The sequence below is a fragment of the Carassius auratus genome, chromosome 16 (assembly GCF_003368295.1).
Source record: "Carassius auratus strain Wakin chromosome 16, ASM336829v1, whole genome shotgun sequence".
Taxonomy (NCBI): Eukaryota; Metazoa; Chordata; class Actinopteri; order Cypriniformes; family Cyprinidae; genus Carassius; species Carassius auratus.
In genome coordinates this window covers 27,355,173-27,377,809 of record NC_039258.1, presented here as the reverse complement: position 1 = coordinate 27,377,809, position 22,637 = coordinate 27,355,173, and the positions used below count along the sequence as shown (strand labels likewise).

Sequence of the window (22,637 nt, the reverse complement as noted above, 5' to 3'; positions counted from 1 at the left end):
CTTGTTTTCCCTGTAAGCATTTATTTCTATTTGATTTTGGACCAGATTATTAAAGACTAATTGAAATAGTATTATATAGATGTCAGCTTTTGAAAATGAAGAGGAGAACATGTGTGAGCCAGTGAATCTGAGTTTATGAGTGAGGCTCTGCCCACTACATCAAGTTATAAAGCCTCTTTTATACTACTAAATATAGCCAGACGTGACTCAAGGCGTTTCTCCTTTTAAAGTCTTTACTCAATGTTTTGCTGCTGTTGTCCCAACAACCCATTACGAGGGAAATACTTTATTGTACAGGGGATTGCAACTTTCCGTAATCTTTGTTGTGACGATGTGTATTTTAGAGCTGCTACATCTTTTTTTTTTTTTTTTTTTTTTGTCTTTTCCCATAAATTCCGAATACATTTTAAATTAGCAGGTTTTTAGGGATGAACTTTGTTGATCACTATCATCACCACTGGTCATATTTCTGCTTCTCGTCTCATTTGGCACTTCTTTACCTCTACTTATCTACCCTGAGATAAGATGATGTCCGCCAACTCAGTGCTGAAGTCATGACTGTTAAGAGAAACCACCCAAAATAGCAGACTACACAATGTCAAAGTGAAGTGGAAAGTAGTAATTCAAAGACGCAACCTGTGCCTGTGCCTCTGGATTTTAATGTGTGAAGATTTCATGTACAGAAAAAGTCTCAGTTGGACTGTAATAATTGGTACTTGTATGTCGAACAAATACATTTAGACAGAATTATATGATATAGATATAAATATTGTTTTACAAGACTTATATTGTTTTATTCTTCCTTTTGATGTAATCATTACAAAGTTCTGAATGTGAAAAAAGGCAGAGTTTCCTTGAGAAAACAAACTATCCTAACTATCAGATGTGACATGGAAACTTAGTCATGTCTTCAGAGACAGTAATGAGGACTGTTCTTTCCAAAGTTATTAAAAAAACTGTCAAAATGTTTGAGGACTATCAACATGAAAAGACTATAGAGACAGAAATGTTTTTAAAACACTGCTGGAATCCAGCAGAATGTGCCTTTAATTGGATTTCAATTGAAGTGAAAAAAAAAAAATAATCCATGGGAACTGTCAGTCCTGTCAAATCAAACAATCTGCCAAACTGCAGGCAAAAATATAATTGCATATTGATCAAAATTTATCAGAATTTAAACAAAATGATTTGGCAATATATAATAAATACTGCATACCACCTGAGAGGTCTTGTTTTGCTATTTTTTCCATAACTACAGTTTATTACATATTCTATGATATTTTTCCCTTTGTTTAATTTACATTGTATTATTATAGCACACAGGATTAATTATTGATAACTAAGTTACTTTACTGTAATATAAAATTGTATTTATTATTTTTATTTTAAATGTTTAAATTATTGTAAGTGGAAAAAAAAAATTCTCAATTTCTCACCTTCATGAAAAAAAGAAAAATAAGTAGTTATTTTGAACAATGTTTTAGATGTTTTTATTCATTCAGCGAAATCAGCTTCAAAACACTGCACCACACATATACAATTGAAAAACATTTTTCAAAATATTTTCTTTTGTGTCAAAAAATCATTCCGGTTTGGAATGACATGAGGATAAATTATTTATGAATTTTCACTTCTGTCTGAATTAAGTAAAAAAAAAAAAACACCAACAACCAGCTGTAAAACCTAAGTATCAATTATTATTCGCTGTAGTTGTTTGTCATGTACAAAAATATCAGTAGAGTAAAGGTTGCGGTTACAGCGATGACATTAATTTAATCAGTGAAGCTGAATCATTTGTGGTTGCTATTGTGGTCTGGTTTTGTTGTTGCATGATCAGTGTGTGAGAGGTTAACAGAAATGACAGTTGGATGAATTCACTTTGTGAGTTACACACAGCATGTCTTACTCACAGGAATCCGTTTCCTCTTTTAATCATTCTCAGATGGCTCGTCTGGGTCTGCAGACCCTCTGACGCAAGAAAGCGAAAGGAAACAGGGCGGGCGGGCTCTAAATAATTGCAAACATTTGTGAAGGGTAAGGCATCATTTTTGCCATTGGTTGATTACCAGTAACAGAAAGAGGTTTAGATTTTCTCAAGCATAATCATGATGAGTGTTGCATGTTTAAGTCATTGCATCTTTATATCCATGCCAATCTTTATCTGACCAAATAAAACATGACTAAACAAAACAGAAACCACTGGCTGGAAAATCGCTGGCTGATGTCAGTAGTGACCGTAGTATCAACCTCTCAGTGTTGAATGAGTAAGAATGATACAGGGCAGGTCCATTACTGGAATTTTGCTAATGAAAATATATATTTTTTGCCAACTGGAAGAGCTGTGTTAAGCTCAGGTTGGTCATCTGAGTCATTTTCCATAGAATATGCGTTTAAAGTTCTTAAAAGTGTGGTCTGTTTCTCGGAAAAAAAAGTAATTTCAATCAGATTCCATGCATCCAGGAGTTTCCCATACCATGCATGCAGAAGTTGGTCACTTGAATTTTCTACATTTATCAACAGAAAGCTGCTTGGTGTGAAAGTGACTTTTACTTCATATCTTTACACTATTGACATTGGACCTTTTTCGCCAACAAAATCTCATAAAATTTTTACTACTGACCGCACCTATGTTTACTGTTCCTCATCAATCTGGTGAATTTTGCATAAGGACGAAATTATAATAAACTTTTTTATTGATTTCAAGCTTTTCATGAATATTTGTCACATTGACCAACAAAATCCTGATAAGTTTATATGTAACTTACATTATTAAAAGTATTGAACGTAAACAGTGGACCTTTCTTGTCAGCGAAATTTGCCTTTAAACCTTCACAGTTTAGAATATTACATGAGAAATGTTAATTGTATATATATAATATATGTATATATAGTGTATATGTATATAAATGTGTTACAAACACGCCAGGTTCCACCTCCACTCAATCACTACACACGCCCTCACCAGAATACTGATCACATCCACCTGATCCTAATCACCACCCAATCACCTCAGCACTATAAAAACCACACAGACACACTCAGTCATTGTCCGGTCACGTTAGCGACAAGGTCTTCTTACCTGTACGCTAACTCTAAGGACTAACTCCTCTTCTACTAACCTCTCTCCAGCGATTCTCCGGAGATCCAGATTCCCAGTGTGCGTGTGTGTTGTTCACCTTCACCCCTGGACATCTTCACCCAGCCTGCACGGATCCATCCTTCACTACCTGCTCCTCTGCTTGTGTCTGTTTAATAAACCATTTTATCTGTTACTCCTCAGCCTCCCGAGTGATCCGTAACAGATGACCGGACCTTCACCGGCAGGCACAAGCATGAGCCTCACGGAGCCCTTTCAAGATCTGGTTGATGCACTCCGAAGAACACTCATGGCTACACCTGCATCCCCAACACTACACCGTCAACCATGCCAGCACTTCCTCACCTTCCATTCACGCCAGTCCCATGGCCAGGCCAGTGCCCTACTCTGGTTCGGAGGAGGAATGAAGCAGTTTCCTCCTACAATGTTCGCTGGTCCTAGAGATGCAACCGCACTTGTACCCCACTGAGAGATCTAAGGTAGCCTTTGTTATTTCGCAGCTGCAAGGTAAAGCACTACTGTGGGCAGATTCTATATGGACTCAAAATAACCCAGTTATCCAGTCTTATTCTAGCTGCATCGACCATTTCCGGGAAGTTTTCGGCAGACCAGCTGGACTCTTCCATTGGTGAGCAGCACAACCCCGTAATTTCCTGGAAGACGGGCAAAGTCCTGAAGTGGGACGACGCCTGTTTCAAAAACTGCATCTCCGGTTGTCCAGTTCCAGCCACACCTTCCCCTGAACCACTTCCAGTCTGTTCCACATCAATAGAGAGCCCAGTGGAAAATCAGTCCATCGCAATCCCTCACTGCTACGCCCCCTTCAGTGACGTCTTCTGCCCCAAACAGGCCTCCAAGCTGCCTCCACACCGGCCGTCCACAGAGGCCTTCCACACCCTCAAGGAGGCCTTTATGACCACCCCACTCCTGGTCCATCCCGATCCCGACCGACCCTTCGTTGTGGAAGTCGATGCCTCAACCACCGGAGTGGGAGTGGTCCTTTCTCAGGAGCAGGGGAATCCCAGCCACCTCCACCCATGTGCCTTCTTCTCCCGGAAACTCAACCCGGCGGAAGTCAACTATGACATCGGCAACCGGGAACTGTTGGCCATCAAACTGGCTTTGGAGGAATGGAAACATTGGTTGGAAGGAGCCAAACACCCCTTTCTGGTCCTCACAGATCATAAGAACTTAGAGTACCTTCGAGTGGCCAAAAGACTAAATCCTAGACAAGCCCGCTGGGCGTTATTCTTCACCCGCTTCCATTTTACCATCTCAAATGCGCACAGGGGTGAAAAAACGTGAAGGCTGACGCCCTTTCCAGATGTTACGCCCCCGAAGAGAATCCCGAAACTCTGGAAACCATTCTTCCAAAAAGAGTCATCGTCTCTCCTATTACCTGGTACTCTGAGACTCTTCCTCCTACCGAGCCAACCACCAACACCCCGCCGGGTTGCCCACCGGGACATCAGTATATGCCCAGGACACGGCGAACTCCACTCATTCACTCCGCTCACACATCGCTTGGCACTGGTCACACAGGGGTCAATGAAACCCTCTCGTTGCTGAAGGAACGCTTCTGGTGGCCCAACATGGCCTCGGATGTCAAATCCACTTTCTTGCAGTCTGTGTTCTTATGACTTTATTTTGTAGTGCGTAACTAATATGCTTTGAATAAAAGTATCCTTTTTCATTAGGAAATGCAATGGAGTAAAAAGGAAAGTTGACAGAAATATAAAAACTCAAGTAAAGTATAGTTTCTCTCAAAAAATACTTAAGTACTACAACACCGTATTATTAATTCATTACATTACACCACTGCTGTTTAGAAACTCATTCTAGATAACCAAAAATAACACTATGGCCTCGCATGTTACAATATACACAATTTTATGACCTAAAACACAAATGTAGTTGACAGAAGCTTCTCAGTAAATTACAATATCTAAGGAAAAGTTTTTTTTTCTTTCAGTAATTCAACTTGAAACTCATGTATTAAATAAATTCAGTGCACACAGACTGAAGTAGTTTAAGTCTTTGGTTCTTTTAATTGTGATTGACACACATGCACTCAATACTTTGTCGGGGCTCCTTTTGCTTTATTTACTGGTGGAGATGAGTTTGTGGCACTGCTGAGGTGGTATGGAAGCCCAGGTTTCTTTGACAGTGGCCTTCAGCTCATCTGCATTTTTGGTCTATTGTTTCTGATCTTCCTCTTGACAATACCCCAAAGATTCCCTCTGAGGTTCAGGTCTGGTAAGTTTGCTGGCCAGTCAACCACACCAGCACCATGGTAATTTAACCAACTTTTGGTGTTTTTGGGAGTGTGGGCAGGTGCCAAATCCTGCTGGAAAATGACATCAGCATCTTCAAAAAGCTGGTCAGCAGAAGGAAGTGTGACGTGCTCCAAGATTTCTTGGTAAACGGGAGCAGTGACTTTGGTTTTCAATAAACACAATGGACCAACACCAGCAGATGACATTGAACCCCAAATCATCACAGACTGTGAAAACTTAACACTGAACTTCAAGAAACTTGTGCTATGAGCTTCTCCACCCTTTCTCCAGACTCTAGGACCTTGGTTTCCAAATGAAATACAAAACTTGCTATCATCTGAAAAAAGGACTTTGGACCAATGGCAACAGTCCATTTCTTCTCCTTAGCCCAAGTAAGATGCCTCTGACATTGTCTGTCGTACAGGAGTGGCTTAACAAGAGGAATACGACAACTGTAGACAAATTCCTTGACACGTCTGTGTGTTGTGGCTCTTGATGCCTTGACCCCAGCCTCAGTGCATTCCTTGTGAAGTTCTCTAAAATTCTTGAATCCATTTTGCTTGACAATCCTCATAAAGCTGCGGTTCTCTCGGTTGGTTGTGCATCTTTTTCTTCCACACTTCTTCGTTCCACTCAACTTTCTGTTAACATGCTTGGATACAGCACTGTGTGAACAGCCAGCTTATTGGCAATGAATTTTTGTGACTTACACTCTTTGTGAAGGGTTTCAATGATTGTCAGGGACCATTTTGAAGGCTCAGGAAACATTTGCATATGTTTGAGTTGATTTGCTGATTGGCATGTCATCATATTCTAATTTGTTGAGATCATGAACTGGTTGGTTTTTGTTAAATGTGAGCCAAAATCATCACAATTAAAAGAACTGAAGACTTAGACTACTTCAGTCTGTGTGCATTGAATTTATTTAATTGTTTCACAATTTGAGTTGAATTACTGAAATAAATTAACTTCTCCTCTACATTCTAATTTATTGAGAAGCACCTGTATATTTGCAGGGCATGTTCCTACAATGATAAATGGTTTATTAAGTGACTGGGATAATTATTTACCAAACCTTGATAATTATGACATTAGGGGGTCATTGTCAGCAATTACATCATGCATTTTGACGTGGCTAATAAGCTCCACCCACTTCAAGGGGAAATAATTGAAGTGCAAGTATGATATTTTTATGAAAGTCATGTACACAAGTGATCAAGTAATGGAAATGTTATTGTAATAATTTTTTCAACCCAGCTATTGTGCAAACATTGTAAACCCTATAGAATATAATTGAATAGAACAGAAAATAAATCAACTTTAGTTTGACTTGCTGAGAGTCACAGTCAACAATTTTTCACTTCCTTTAATTGACCAATTATTTTTTGTTAAATTGTTTGTTTTATTGGACATTTTGTTAACAATTTCCTTAACTACCTTCTAGGCCTTGAATGCATTGCTGTCTATGCAGCATGGGAAATCTTTCAGATTTCATAAAAAATGCCTTAATTCTTGTTATGAAATAAATTAAGGTCTTAAGTGTTTGTGAGGACACGAGAGTGAGTAATTAATGATTGATCTCTGGATGAACTATCCCTTTAATACCTCTGAATCTTACTGTCCTTTTTCTTAATTTCTCAAACATATGGTTTAATATTCAGAATGTTTTTATTTCTGTCATGATTAAACATTTTTATTACATTTCAGTGAAGGTCAACTCTAATCACATTGCACAGCAGATGTTTCATGAACATAAAAACATTAAATTCACTGTTTCAAGATCTATTTTTTTATTTATTTTTTACATCCTAAAAGAAGTGCTGCCTTTTGAAAACAAACCAAATAATCATAAACCTTAAACTTTTGAGGTAATACTCTTCTCATGTGATTCTAGGTAAAATCTCAGGAGAAATAAAAGTGTTCTTCCATTATCTGCTTAGAGTGCTCTGTTTTCATATAATAATTTTGTACATAAATGTTTAGTACACTTAGAATATTATCTTAAGAAATACTAAAGAATAATTTTTAGTATATTAAGAACAAACTTATTGCATGAATATAGAGCACTTTAAATACATTATGGAAGTACACTTTTTTTTCTCCTGATATTCTGTAGTTAGTGCTCATATAGTTTTATAGAGATCATTACTCAGTGTTTTCCTTGTTTCTGGCCATTTGTTTTTCTTGATGGTTTTAATTCTCAGCCTCCTATATAATTGGTGTCAAACTTGGTTGCCTTTGGTAACAGTCTAAACATGGTACAACACAAACTTTCTTTATGACATTATTTGCATGAAGCAATTGCCCTAAAATGACTCCCACCCTGTTTTGATTTAGTGTTCATGTGTGACAAGATGCTGTAAACCACACAAAAGGTTAAATCATTTACTTTGGGTTGACCATGCACATTATCCCACAGGTCAATTATGGCCATAACATATTTGTGGTCTGTTATCCTACAGTGTTATTGATTTAGCTGTAAATGACACCCAAACTGATTCATGTCACTGCTGGTCTGGATGTACAAATGTCAGGGAATCCTCCCTTAAACTGTATATTGTTCAAAGATTGTGAAACTGTCTTCAGTGTTGCACCCTAGTCCACGTATACGCTTTGCATATAAAATTATGTTTATAAAATGTAGGCAAATAAATCCGTTTTGTTTTTCATTTGATATTTTTTTCCTCCAAACTAGATCTGCATTTTAAATGCTGCGGTCATTCCAGCAGTGCAAAATATGAAATATTTACTTATATATACATATTACATATAGTTATTTAATCTGATAATAATTCATGGTAGAATTGTTTTGTGAGGTTTGAAATAAGTTCAGCACATTTTCCTTTTAAAATAATTTATTTAATCTCTAGTATTGTTTAAATATCAAACATTTGTAAATTCACATTTACACAATATTCCTGCCAAAATAACTGATCAATAAATATACATACCGAACATATTCTATTAAAGTGCTTAAAAACATCATACAAAATACAATTTGTCACATTACATCAGAAAAGATTAACAAGTACAAAAATAAAATAAAATAAATAAAAACATTTGGAAATACCTGCACTTTGTTTGTCATGAAATATTTGTCATATTTTTCTTAGCAGTCATTCTGAAAATATCAAATATCAGTGCTGCTCACTGTGTAGTATTTTTGTTTTATCTTTGTTCTATAAATAATGTGTAACAGGATGTCTTAGTGTTTCAACAATCAAACAATATCACTTCACTAAGCTCAGTGATGTACAGCAATGTTCAAATTCCCTCACTAATAAACATTTTCTATTATTTGGGGTCAATACTATATTTTATCAATTTAAAAACATACAGCATCAATGTTGTCTGTATGATTGCTTTTTGCACATTTCATATGGTCATTATATTTCATGAAGGCTGGTTGCTTCCACGTCATTTCTGATCTCTGAATACTTATAGGCATCATAAATGGCATAAAATATGTGCAATGCCAAAACAACAACAACAACAACAAAACAACAAATAAAGAAACAAAAAAGAAAACAGTTTAAAAAGTCTATAAATAAAATTGCATGTAAACCATTTAAAAATATAAAATGTGCAAGTGTTCCTAAATAAATAATGTGCCCAAATATTAGTCCTATACATTCACAGTGTAACTCTGTGAACGTTTTCGGAATAATCTCCGAAACCACATCCAATAGAGGCAGAGCATTACAAGCCAGTAGCACACATAAGCTGCGGCTCCAAATATCAAAAACTTGATCTCCTCTTTCTTTCCGTCTGTTGTCCAAGGCTTAATGCTTTCCTTGTAGATCGTGTACCCCAGGCCTCCCAACAAGATGGCCGCCCACACTGACAGAGGTGCCAGGGGGATATAGTTCCCCACCATCTTACGACGGCCCGATGTCCCCCAGCTGCTTTTGTTCATGGTGATAATGGCAAAGTATTTGGCAGGCAGGAGGCTGGTCATATAGAGAGCAGAGTATAAGGACATGAAGAGCATCACTGCATTTTGTCGTAGGATGCAGGCATAGGCTGCCTTTATCAGACCAATCAGCTGGATGCAGCACAAGACCCACAAAATGTCCCACAGAGTGCCTGTCCAGAAGAGCTTGATAATGGTGGCAGTGACAAAAAAAGGAAAGATGCCTGAGACAATGGATTCGTAGGTCATCCACAAGTGATGCTTGTGCCACCACATAGCATTATACAGCCATTCACGGAAGTAGGATTTGGTCCAACGCGTCTGCTGGTTGAGCCAGCGCAGAAACTGAGCGGGAGTCTCCGTGTAGCACTTAGAACGGGCAGTGTACCTTAAAGAAACAGAAACTCAGTTAAAACATTCCTGTTTGAAATTCATTCATAGTCATTTGATTATTTTCCACTATTTGACCGATTAGTTCCAGCTTCCATCACCATTACAGAGCACATCATTTTCAGAACGATTTTGCAAAGTTTTTGTCTATTATTTATGCATTTATCAGAAAGACATCAGCTGAACAAACAGTCACAGCCCCATTTTCCTTCCTGTTAAAAATTAAACATAGCGTAGATCATTTTACATTTCAGCTAATTTCGTACAATTCTGTATGATCTGCTTGTATCCTGCTGGTTAGGTTTGGGGTGGACCTTCAACAACATATGTTTCTGTATGAATCACATCATACAAATAAATAAAACTGTCACTTCATGAAAAAGATATGATCACTTATACTGACAAAGAGATCAGGTTGATCATACAGAGATGTGAAGTTCGCAGAATAGCTACAAATAACCATTTTTGATGAAGCATCAGTTTGAATAAAAATTTGTATAAACTATAATATTGATATTATTGAGCACCCTCATCATATCACTGCAGATGATCCTATTTGAGCTGGGAATGGTTTGTAATTGTAACGTGCCAAACAGTGCTCAATTTGGACCATTCTGCCAAAAGATGGACAACTGCTCATGTATTTAGCTTTAATAATAATTAATTGTGAATCAGGTACTTACTTTGTAGCATAGCCCATGCTTAGCATTCGATTGGTGAGATGCCGGTCATCCCCGAAAGTACAGTGGGTACCAAGAAACGTCTGGTTGTACCAGGATTCCAGGAACTGCTGCAGCAGGTCATTCCTATAAAGACCTGAAGAAAAGACCATGAAACTCAGACAAAATATAAAAAAATAAGACCTGATCAACAACTAAAATAAGCCAGCTAGATCAGATCAGATGAGAACTGAGCAATCCCATGCCTTCAACAACATTTGAATCAGTGTTTCACAACAACGGTGTTCTGAGTGAACCAAAGACTTAAATACTAGGGGGAAAAAACAAGTTTTTCTATTTTATCCATCTGGAATTAATTAGACTGAACAAAAAGAAAAATGGTTTTACATGCTAGAATGAAACTGAATGATTTAGTTTGCTACAACAATGCCTAAATATTGTTTGGCTGTTGATTAATATTATCCAATAGCCTGTAGTGGCATCCGTTGGAAAGTAATTTTGTTTCAGAGGCAATGCAAGTTATTGGATTAAAGATTATGAAGACAAATTTTCTTTATTTGAACTAAGCTACACAGATGACTCATTCAATATAAGACTAGAAATAAGCATTTTGTACATAGGCTCAATTACGTCGAAGAGTTTCTGTGTTACCTAAGGGGCCGCTGATGCAGGAGACACAGTCAAAGAAGGACTGGCAGGACCTCTCAATGTTAAACGCCATCCAGTAGCGCAGGCTGCTCATGAAGCTGATATAAGAGTCTTTAAGGTTAAGGATCATCACATCGCCTCCCACGGCGCCGTATTTCTGGTTGCTCTCCAGCACCTTGCAGAGCTCCACTGTAGCCAGAGGGTCTAATTTTGTGTCTGAGTCACACACCTGATTAAACAGCAGAATAAAAAGATTTCTTAAAGTATTTTGTACATACTCATACACATTTAATGCTCAACCTTAAAAATCACTAACCTGTATATAATCCACAGAAGATCCTAGTGCCTTGAATGCTGTATACATCACTTCCCTCTTTCCTCCCCATTTTTGCATGATGCACACACACTTCTTAGTCCTGATGAGTTCTTCAACCTCTAAGCGCTGAGGGTCTTCAAACACTACTTCATCTTCTGCTGCATCCTTTTCTTGCCCAGTGGGCTTCCAAGAATGGTAGTTGTTCTGCCATATACAACAGCCAGGATCCTGGTCTGCAAAGACTTCCCTGAACATCTCCATCATGTAGAGGTCATCTTCTGAGTTCCCGTCCACCACCATGACAATGCGTAGCAGCTCCGATGGATACTGCAGGTTCCGTACTGACTGAAGGCACTCGCGGAGATAAGCAGGGTCCTCCTGATAGGCTGATATAGTAAAGCCAATGGTTTTCGTGTAAGAGCATGGTTTGCGTCCTGCATTCATGCGCCGATGCTCCACAAAAGCAAAAAGGCTCTGAATTAGGACGTGAAGGCTGAGAAGCACCCCATAGAAACCAAAGGTGATGATGTTATATGGAGATGAGGCTATCTGGAAACCATGGATGTATGCCCATAACATCACACCAAGTACCAGGAGAGCAAAGAGAAATGTGAGAATGGCTCGGGCCAAAGAACCAAATTTCTTCAATAGTGGTTTGATGTCCATTTTTTTATGAAAATGCTAGAAATATAAGGGGGAAAGTAGTAAAAAAAAATACTTTTGTATTCAATTCTCAGTGATGCTATAGTCTAAATATCAACTAACATGAAATTAGATGTAAATTAAATGAATGTATGTAACGTAAATATTATGTATTATATATATATATATATATATATATATATATATATATATATATATATATATATATATATATATATATATATATATATAATATATGAAAGCAAGAAATGTCAAATAAATTTATACATTTAAATAGTATAGAGCTGATATCCACATACCTATTCAATCGGACAAATCTTTACCCAGGTTTATTCACTCCTTCTTTGACCTGCTCTCCTCCTGAACTAACTGTTCATTCAGGACCTAAAGACTTATAGTCTGGCTCTGAGCACAGGAAACATCCTTCTGCAGATGTGTAATGAGCTGTAAATGGGGCTGAGCTCAGATCACGCCCCACTCAAAGGAACTCCATCCATGACTCATAATGCTCTACGTCAAGACTCGCTACTCTTCTTTCTAAATTTCAGATTTTCTGGGTGTTAGTGTTGGGTCAGTACATATAACACAGATGATGAGTGACTGTCATCAGTTTTGGTCATTATGGATTGTATTCCTCTGTTAAAGTTCAACCTATTTTACAGAATAGTCATATTTCATAAGGTGTGCACATCTGATAATAAATCTAATCTGATCACACACGTTTTTGCACTTTATATTTAAAGATGAAAATTAAATCAGAAAATCATTGGTACCTTTATTTTTATGGATTTTTTTGTACGTATATTTGGTGAAAAATTGTGGAAGGGACTACTCCTCATGATCTTTTCATTGTATGTATACCACACACACACACACACACACACACACACACATACATACTTATATTTATTCTATATAAATATATATAAATATAAATTTATGTTTGAATCCCTGGAGTTATGCAAACAAGGCTTGTGTTCCTGTTTCCAGATGTCGAAGTGTCTCTATTTTTATTTTATTTATCTATATATTTATTAATTTGATAAAAGCATGTTTGACTTTTTAAATGCACTGTGGGTTGACAGTGACGTCATTGGTCACTGTTGCAGTTTCTTATCAAGGAAACAGGAGGGTGTACAATAAGAGTCTACCCCTTCTCCTCATTAGATAACGGGTTGTTCCATAGAAACATCAATACTGTCAATTTATCTAATAAAACTAATACTTTTTCTGCTTGTTTTGTTTTGCTTTCCATAAATGAAAGTGCTCTTAAGAACAATATAGCGGATCCAAGTCTCCTCTGCCTTAAAACAGAATATGTTGCCCTCTTGTGGTATAATATTGTGTACTCAATAATGTTAACACCGTGAATAAATTATTTTTTTATTTTTTTATTTTTATTTAATTTTTCAAGTAATTGTTCGTACTGCCTTGAAGTTTTAAGTATAGTCAGGTCCAAATACAAGCCTATCTGAGTTGACAAAACTTAAAACCACGAGCACGTACTTCCCCCGTTTTTATAATAACAAAAAATTCTGTACCTGTATGATTTACAAACTAAATTTGCACAATCTACATTTACAGTTCAAGGTACATTGTTATGGAACAGCTTGTCAGCTGAATTGAAAATGCAAACACAGTTGAATATTTTTCAAACAAAACCGAAAAAGTGGTTCAAACAAAAGCAGATATGTGAACATTGATAGTTGTACATAGACTTAGTTGTTTATTTTATTTTATTTCATTTGTTGTTTTTTTTTTTTTTTTTTTTTTTTTTTTAGCCTAACCAGTGATTGGGGCTGCAAATTAGCCTTTGGCTAGAAGCCTATATGTAGAGCATCGGCTACATGAAACTGTAGCAATGTTATACTGCATTGTCCCTGTTAAATAAACTGATAAATAAAATAAACAAAGTTTTAATTAATCAAGTTAATTAATTGGCAAGTACATGTCAACTAACGGACTCTCTTTGGAATATTAGCTAGTAAACTATTAGGTTAAGGGGATGAGTTGCCTAGTTGTTAGTCATCATTTCTGCTGGCGGAGCATCACAATAAAGTTTTAGAAGATATTAAGCAGTCATCTATATTCCAGTGACTGACATTTATAGTTACAGCTGACTTCACTATTCAAAATGTTTTCTTCAGCATTAATACACACACACACACACACACACACACATTTAAGAAAAAAGACATATATATATATATATATATATACATATATATATATATATATATATATATATATATATATATATATATATATATATATATATATATATATATATATATATATATATATTGTTTTTTTATTTATTTTTTTCTTGTTTATTTATTTATTTCTTTTTGAGTTCATAACAATGAACAATGAATTAGTTTTACTGCAATACAGCGTTGCTGTATTAACATATTGTCCCAGCAGAGGGCAGCGCCGCGTTATCTCGTGATGACTCAGTCGCGCCCAACTCATCAGCTCATTAGAAGAGACTGAAGTGGGTGTGTCAGATATAGATTTATATACCTAAATGTGACGTGCTAGGGGTGCTTGCAGAACCAGTTTGAAAACCACCGTCTATACGTATCAAGTGAAAACAAACTTTACTGAAAGACAATAAATGGTAAATGGAACAATATAGTCTGACTATTAAGCTATTTTTAAACTTAAGTTTTTAAAGAAAAAGTTTTTACCTACTACAGAGTCTAAAAGGCACCCAGACCAAGAGTGTTCAGGGTGTATTTTCTGAGTGGAATGAATATTCATCTGTCAAACCAAAAATGTAGCATAGCTGATTCAGTGTAATTTTTACATATATGGAGGTTACCTTTACATTGTTTTTATTATGATTTATAAATAAATGTGTAAGGGTATATTTTATTCAACCTTAAATACTCTAAATAATCTATAAATATGAATGTTTCGTTGAAGGTTGTCAAGATTCTGCAATAACTTTATAAGTTTATTCAAGTGTGCTATTAGTATAATTCTTTTAAACTAAAAACAGGGAAGTATGCTTTTAGCTTACTTTCTTAGAAATGGGCTTTATGTAATCCTCAGAAATACTTAAAATGACATTTAAGTATAAATGAAACAGCATCAATACTGTAACGTTATGGAATAAAATGTCGACCGATGAAGGGGTGTTGGTCGACTCCATCTGCATTTTGATTATCAATCTGAATCCAATTCATAGTCTATTTTCAGCTTTTGTTTCAAAATTGTATTTCTTTATTTTTTATGAAACTTACCCATATTAAAATGTTTAAAAAATAATGCGTGAAGCTAGAATAAAATGTTTTTGTTTACAAGCAGATACCCTGTTCTTTCTTTGGATGTTTTGTATGTTCAGATATTCATATAAAATATATACAAATTCAAACCTAAACAGGGACATAGTAGTATACTTAAAGTATGATGTAAAGATTAAAGAAAACTTACGAGTATACTTGCAGTATCAAATTACTAGACTGGTAGTTTACTGAAACTATACTTCAAAGTGTACAAAGTATTTAATTAGTAAACTATCAGTATACCTATAAGTTCACTGTTAGTATAATTGCAGTAAAAACTACAAACTTAGAGGTAAACTAGTTGTGTACTCAAAGCTTGCTACTTTTATAAAGTATTCTTTTTAGAGTCCCAATGAGTATTGAAACAATACACACAAGTGTATACTTGAACTTTACTTAACTTTACTTAAGTATACTTATAAAATAAACTTGGAAGTATACTACTTTTTGGTAAGGGTTAGGAACTTGAAATAGCAACACTGGCTGTTAAAACCATTACATAACTGTGAGAGTTTTTGTTTTGTAATGATTTATTAAGTTTTAAACAATGGTACTTTCAAGTCAATCTTGTGCCTCTTGTTATCAGTGCTAGTATTTTCACATGTGCCTCATTCTGGGTTGTGTATTTAAGCTGATCACTTCCTTTGTATCTTTGTTTGGTTATTGTGGTTCCTGAGCAAGTTACTGCTATAAGTCTGCTCTAGTTCTAAAGAACTATACTTTGAAAGCCTTTTTGGGTTGTTTTTCAGTGTTTTAGGGAAGTCGTGGCCTAATGGTTAGAGAGTTGGACTCCCAATTGAAGGGTTGTGAGTTCGAGTCTCCGGCAGGCAGGAATTGTGGGTGGGGGGAGTTCATGTACAGTTCTCTCTCCACCTGCAATACCATGACTTAGGTGCCCTTGAGCAAGGCATTGAACCCCCAACTGCTCCCCGGGCGCTGCAGCATAAATGGCTGCCCACTGTTCTGGGTGTGTGTTCACTGCTCTGTGTGTGTGCACTTTGGATGGGTTAAATGCAGAGCACGAATTCTGAGTATGGGTCACCATACTTGGCTGAAAGTCATGTCACTTCCACTGTCACTTTATTTTTGCTGTCTTTTCCCTGAGTTTTAGTTTTGGAGATTATTTTTCGCCTTTTTGATCCTTCTTGGACTGAAGATTTGTCTGTTTTGTTGCTTTCTTTAAGAAAAGGATTTTAATGTTGAAATACCTTCCGTGGCTCATTGGTGGAAATTAAGACTCCCAGATCTGACAATAACATGCTGGTCTATTAAAACAAATTGCAATGTTTTTAATATGCTATATGGTCAGTCATGTTTAGAAATGTCTGTGCATGCGTTGATATGGGGATTTTGTGTATACTATTTTCAGGGGGAATTTTTAGAATGTCAGCTAACCTTCAAAGACCACATTGCAAAGTCAGCTCAATGCATAGTTGCACTCCACAATATCAGGTAGATTAGGAACTTCTTAACAGAGCATGTGCAACTTCTTGTCCAGTCCCTTTTCATTTCTAGGCTGGATAACTGCAATGCTCTTCTAGATGGGCTTCAGTCATGTGCAGTCAAACCTCTGCAAATGATTCACAATACAGCAGCACACATGGTCTTCAGAGAACCCCAAACAGAGACCATGTCTCACCTCTCTTTATCTTTGCCTCACTTCCTAGTGGGATATAGTGGGAGTTTCAAGTTCTGAAAATATGCAATATATTGTGAAACACTTCACTGTCAAATCCACATGATAGACAGCTCAATGGCATTGACATTGTCAGTCTGAATTAGATTTCTTCTATCCTACTTTTACATTTTCATGGGTAATTTGTGACTAATGCCTCTTTTTCTCAAAATGTGATCTCACTTTCGTCATAATAATATGTCTTTCAAAACCCTAATTTGTGGCAAATGACAATAATTGTATATCTTAGGGAATGCAGAGAGCTGTTATTAGTGTACTGTAGGTCTCGTGTGGAAGTACAACACTTCAAGAGCTGTTTGTTGTGCGCTTATACTAGCATTTATTTTGATATTCTATAACTGCTTTTCACTCAGACACAACATTTTCTATCACTGTTTTCTCATATTATTATTTTTTTTTTAAAATGCTTGGTGTTCTTAAAAAACTTCAATTTGAAGAAATGTTTAATCTCCAAAAAAACTGTTAAACTCAAGTCGAGCAGTGCAGTTTTGATTGTTTTTAGACATTTCTAAAACGATCTTCAATCTCAAATGTAATTCTCTGTATTTCCTGACAGCAGCCTCAGAAGAAAAAACCTAAATAATCACTGTCACACGTAATTTAGTAATGTATTTATTTTGTTTGTTTTAAATAAAGTCATGAATGTATCCTATTAATAATTCATGTAATAAGTAATTGCTGCATATTGTAGGCAGCAGATTGTCAGGCACTCTACTGTATAAACACATGTGCCAAGGTGTTTATCAGTGGCAGACAGAAAAATAGTCAGCTGTAAGGGTACATTTCACAAACCCCATGATTATATGTACTTAACTTTTAAATATAATGCATTCCCATCCAGTATTGGCAAGTTCACTTCTCTGCGCTCTTTATGTCATAGCTGACTTGCTTTTATTGTTGAACTTCAAAGGCCATCGTAAGAAGTTCTGGGCATTGGTATAATGAAGAAAATAGATGCTATTTTGCTTTTTTCTTTAATGCTCTTTTTTTGGTCCTCTCTTTCTTTAGAATTGCATGCTTGTTATTTTTAAATCTAAGAATTCAGGGTAAAAGACGCACAAACACATCTGCATTTCCCGAATGTTGAAAGCAGAGAGAGAAACTATTGCTGATGATGACTGCTGGGCAACAATAGGAAGTTATCTCATTATCACTTCATTGCGCAAACCACAGAAAATTAATTTTGATAAACTTTTGATAAACCAACAAATTAATTTCTTGCCGGAAAAAAACATCCAAAATCCAATGTCCATTTAATTTAATGTGGAATAAGTTGAGGTTACAATAATAAGATACTTTCAAATTGCAGACAATTTAGTAGAGCAACTTTGATCGTAACACTTTTTATTTGAGAATCAGTAAATCAAATTTTGATACAGAGTAGTCACATTTGTCTGCTACAGTTAGAACTCACTTAGATGTGTCCTCCATAATCACAGATTATGTCAAATACAAAGAGTTAGATCTAACAATAAGAGGTCATTTGCTGAATTATCTGCCAAACTCACACACAAAAACAAACATTAAATTGTTTTATTAGAACTTTAAATGTAGTGAAAAACAATTGCAGCGTGTTTGTGTGAGTGTAAGTCTAAGTGTACTGTATTTCTGTCACATAAAGGTTCAGTCACTAGCTATGTTTTCATGATCCACCTATTTTGATGGGAATTTTCTGATATAGAATAAAACTTCAAGATGTGCATAATTCTTATTATGTGCACAAAAAAAAATTGTGTTAATTTGAGGCAGATAAAAATCATGGTCCTTGAAGATATTTATACATTTCCTACTGTAAATGTTTAATTAGTAATATGCATAGCTAAGAGCTTCATTTGTACAACTTTAAAGGCAGATTTATCAATATTTTATTTTTTTATTTATTTATTTTTTTGCACCCTCAGATTCCAGATTTTCAAATAGTTATATCTCGGCCAAATATTGTCCTATATCATAACAAACCATACATCAAAAAAAAGCTTATTTATTCGGCTATAATCTAGCCTTATGGTTGGTTTTGTGGTCCGGGTCGCAAATAGTGTCTCTCAGTTGTCCAAGAAACAAGATAATCAGACTAAAACTCAAAACTTAACCATATCACAATTACACAAATACAGCCTACCTGACAAAAAGTTTAGACAACATATGAATGGACCAAAAAAAGAAAAAAAGAAAAAAAAAGTAGAAAAAAAAAGGAAAAAATGAGTGGGAGGAAAACCGGAAATACTACAACAGGACAGATGCACATGAAAACACGCAAACCACAACAAAGTTGAACAATAGTGCAGATGTTGGCAATAGAAAGTTTCATGCATCATCCTTTTTAAAGTTGCTGATTTTTTAAAAGTCATATGTTGTGTAAAAGACTAGCTATAGCTATGGCATTTCTCTCCCAAATGACATTGTGTTAACTTCCACACCGAGTATCACAGATGTGGAACTGAAACTGAAAAATATGGCTCAGTGCTCTCACAAAAAAGCAGCATGTGCCTAACAGATGCTGCCTTTTTCGAACGATGAAACAGTGTTTGCTGAATGTGGTCAATGGAGGAAGTAAAAAAAAGTGGGAAGACAAAATTTCACTGTCCTCTCTTGTGTGTATACGGCAAAGTTTATTGACTTTGTCCATATGCCAGTTGCCTGGCTCCGATTTTCCCCTCCCTAAAATGCATATGTGCATTTCTCATGTGGTTTCTTATGGTTGTGTTCATGTGAAAAACAAAGAGCCTTATTCTTCATTCAGTCTGTATTATCACTAAGGGACACTTTCTCAGTACATCCCAATATGCTGCTTAATGCAGAAAGTTTTTCAGGTTTTCTGAGAGTACGTTGTAACTATACATCAGTCAGCCCTGTTGCGGTCACTGTGGTGAAGTCTTATATATTTGTGTCACTGTTTACAAAGACTGTGGCTGAAAGTTGAGACAAGTAAGAGGAAGTGGGTCTGGCAAAAAAATAAAACTCCAGCATTTGCTCCATGTTGATTTTTGGTCAGACAGGCAAAGCAAAAGTGGGGAGAAAATCTGACTCAATAACAAAATTCTTGACCTCTTCACAGCTGTAATGCACCACTCTACCCTCCCTATCCACCCAAATCCTGAAGTTGACTTGAATTGGAAATGCACCCTTAACCTTGATGCCTTTCAGCGTGGTTACAGGATCAACTGCAACTGACAGTTTCGGTAATATGTTTACAGTAAAATCAGCAAAACGATTCTCTGACAATAAAGGCCTAAAAATCAAATAGTAAATGGAGTGTGCAGCTAAATGTGAGCACATGCACTAGTGTTAATTTTAGAAAGAAAGCAGGAAAAGAGGTTTCTGGTCAGTGTTACTTTCCAGAAGAAATCCAGCTGGTTGCAGCAAAAAGGATTCAAAAATGTTTCTTGTCTCTTTTCAGTAGGAATGTTTGCCCTGCTAAAATGAGGGCTGGAACTAGAATAGGGTTATGAGTATTTTCCCCTAACAGCTACATAAACACTGGGTGGAAGTCTGTACAGTGCCTCATTAGATTGTTCACTGCCACAAAATGAGAGCAGAGCAAGTTCATTTTCAGCCCATTGGATCTGTTTACTTCGTGACCACACCCTGGCATCATCTGCACAAAAGAATCTACTCCAACCAAGCCCCCAGCCCAGGCACAAACTAACTCTCTGCCCCACAGTCCCGCTGGTTGTTGCACCCAAATTGGTATTTATGTTGACTGACCAAATTGCAAGTTTGAAAGACCTGGGTGCCCGCAAACTATAGGATCTATTAATATCCCATCCAGACACCATCATTATGAATGACTCATAACAGCTTTATGAGAAAACTTAAGACAATCAGTTAAAAAAGCTAAACTTAATGAAAATTTGCAGTGCAAAAACAGTATTTAATCTTGATGTTCATGTAGCATGAATTAAATATGAATCAGCAACATTTCTGACCTTTTGATAGGATGATATTGCACAATGTAAGCTATTGCTTTAACGTACTGTTTAATTAAAACATATTTCTTACTGCAATATTTATGTAGGGAGGGATAGGAACATTGTGCGGTCTTTAATCTCACCTGGATATTGTAAAAGATCCAATCTCAATATTTTTCCTCTGCTTCCTAATATGCAACAATCTGCATTTGCCAAGATAGAAATAACATGATAAGGGAAATTTAAATTCAGTTTAAAAAAAAATAATAATATGTGGGTAGTGCACTATTGCAAAACAAATGATGCATTTAATCACTTAAGCTTCCACACCCTCCTATTCCTCATTCCGCTCCCCCTATCCCCTCTTCCTGTCTTCAAGTTTTTTCTTTCGTTCTAACTTTATCTTCCTCTGCACATCTGTATTGGCAGTGTGCAAGATTTTCAGATTGGTTGCTTATGCTCTTTGAGGACTAGAACGGTTCATTTGACGGGTGCAATTCATTTTGAAGTCAGAGGAATTTAAAAGCAAGAATGGCCAACAGTAATTTTCTCTTGGTGTCTGCAGCAAACCCCAAAGTGTGAAGGTTAAGAAATCCTCACACCCATCTGAACCAAGCGTGTCTGGAAATGAACGTTAACCTAACGTTAACCTAAGTCTTTTCTTATAATTTTTCTTGCTCTCGGAACAATCATAGAAATAGTAAATGGCAGCAGTCTACTGTAAAAAAACCTCAGTGCCTATGATGGTTTTATGTGATTCTGGCTTGACTGAATGCAATGACCCTTTATAAACAGGGTGTTAGTAATAATACCCTTAAAATTATGACTAAAGGTTTTCTTAACTTGTGGTTAGTTGCAGCTGAGAACTTCATTCTGCATGTTTGTATACTAAGGCAGCTTTGAATAGAATATTGCATAATCTCTGTCTCTGATTCATGTCATTTAGGTTGTGGGCTGAAATTGGCCATCTCTTGTGTGCACCTTATAATGAGCCATCTGACAAACAGAATGTGATTTGAAGATCTTGATGCAAGTGGGTGATGATGATAATTGCTGGAACCTTGAGTGACCTTGGGAGAGATGATCCTAACAATAGTTGTTAACAATTGGAAGCTGTTTTTTTTATCTATTGATCCCCAACAAATAAATACATACATAAATAAATATGATTAAAAGAATAATAGTAAAAGGTAGAGTTGAAACTGTTGTTAAATCCTCTGTACAGAATGCATGGTTAGATTGTCTCTTAAAGTTTCACCATTGCTTGTTTGCCTTTTGAGCACTGCTTTCCTCCCAGACAACTATAGACCTTTTTATATATCCCCTACTATTCAGTATGCTTTTATTTATTCTATGTTTATTTTTGTCTCTGAGGTTGTTTAGTTTTTCTGCAGAACAGTGCATTTTACATGCCATCCTGTGACCAACAATCTTTACAATGCAATATACAATGTGCAGAAACAACATATTATCAGCAATTGCACAAAGAGACCACATTACCAGTACAATTCTGTATGTTTACTTCATAATCTAGATTAAATGTATAACTTGGCATTTAGATCAGTGTGATAAGATTGACATGCCTCTTGCAACAAATACATTTTCCAATCTGTAATTTTTTTTTTTGGGGGGGGGGGGGTCCACATCTATCATTAAATACAAAAACATTTCACAGATGATTCCAAAAGGTTTGCGACTGCTGTTAATAAAGATTTCCCAATATTGTTTCATTCTCACAGATGTCCAGGGCAAACACTTCC

The 22,637-nt window shown here is 36.1% G+C and overlaps 1 protein-coding gene across 1 annotated transcript; it reads right to left on the bottom strand.

The window, feature by feature from the left end:
• Positions 1-8,923: 8,923 nt before the first annotated feature.
• Positions 8,924-12,401, bottom strand: LOC113116709 (hyaluronan synthase 1-like). The gene is made up of 5 exons (XM_026285023.1): positions 12,283-12,401; positions 11,321-12,001; positions 11,008-11,233; positions 10,360-10,492; positions 8,924-9,674 (listed from the first exon to the last, which is right to left on the bottom strand). Exons 2-5 carry the CDS (start codon positions 11,984-11,986, stop codon positions 8,999-9,001), a joined length of 1,701 nt encoding a protein of 566 aa, XP_026140808.1. The 5' UTR covers positions 11,987-12,001; positions 12,283-12,401; the 3' UTR covers positions 8,924-8,998.
• Positions 12,402-22,637: the final 10,236 nt, after the last annotated feature.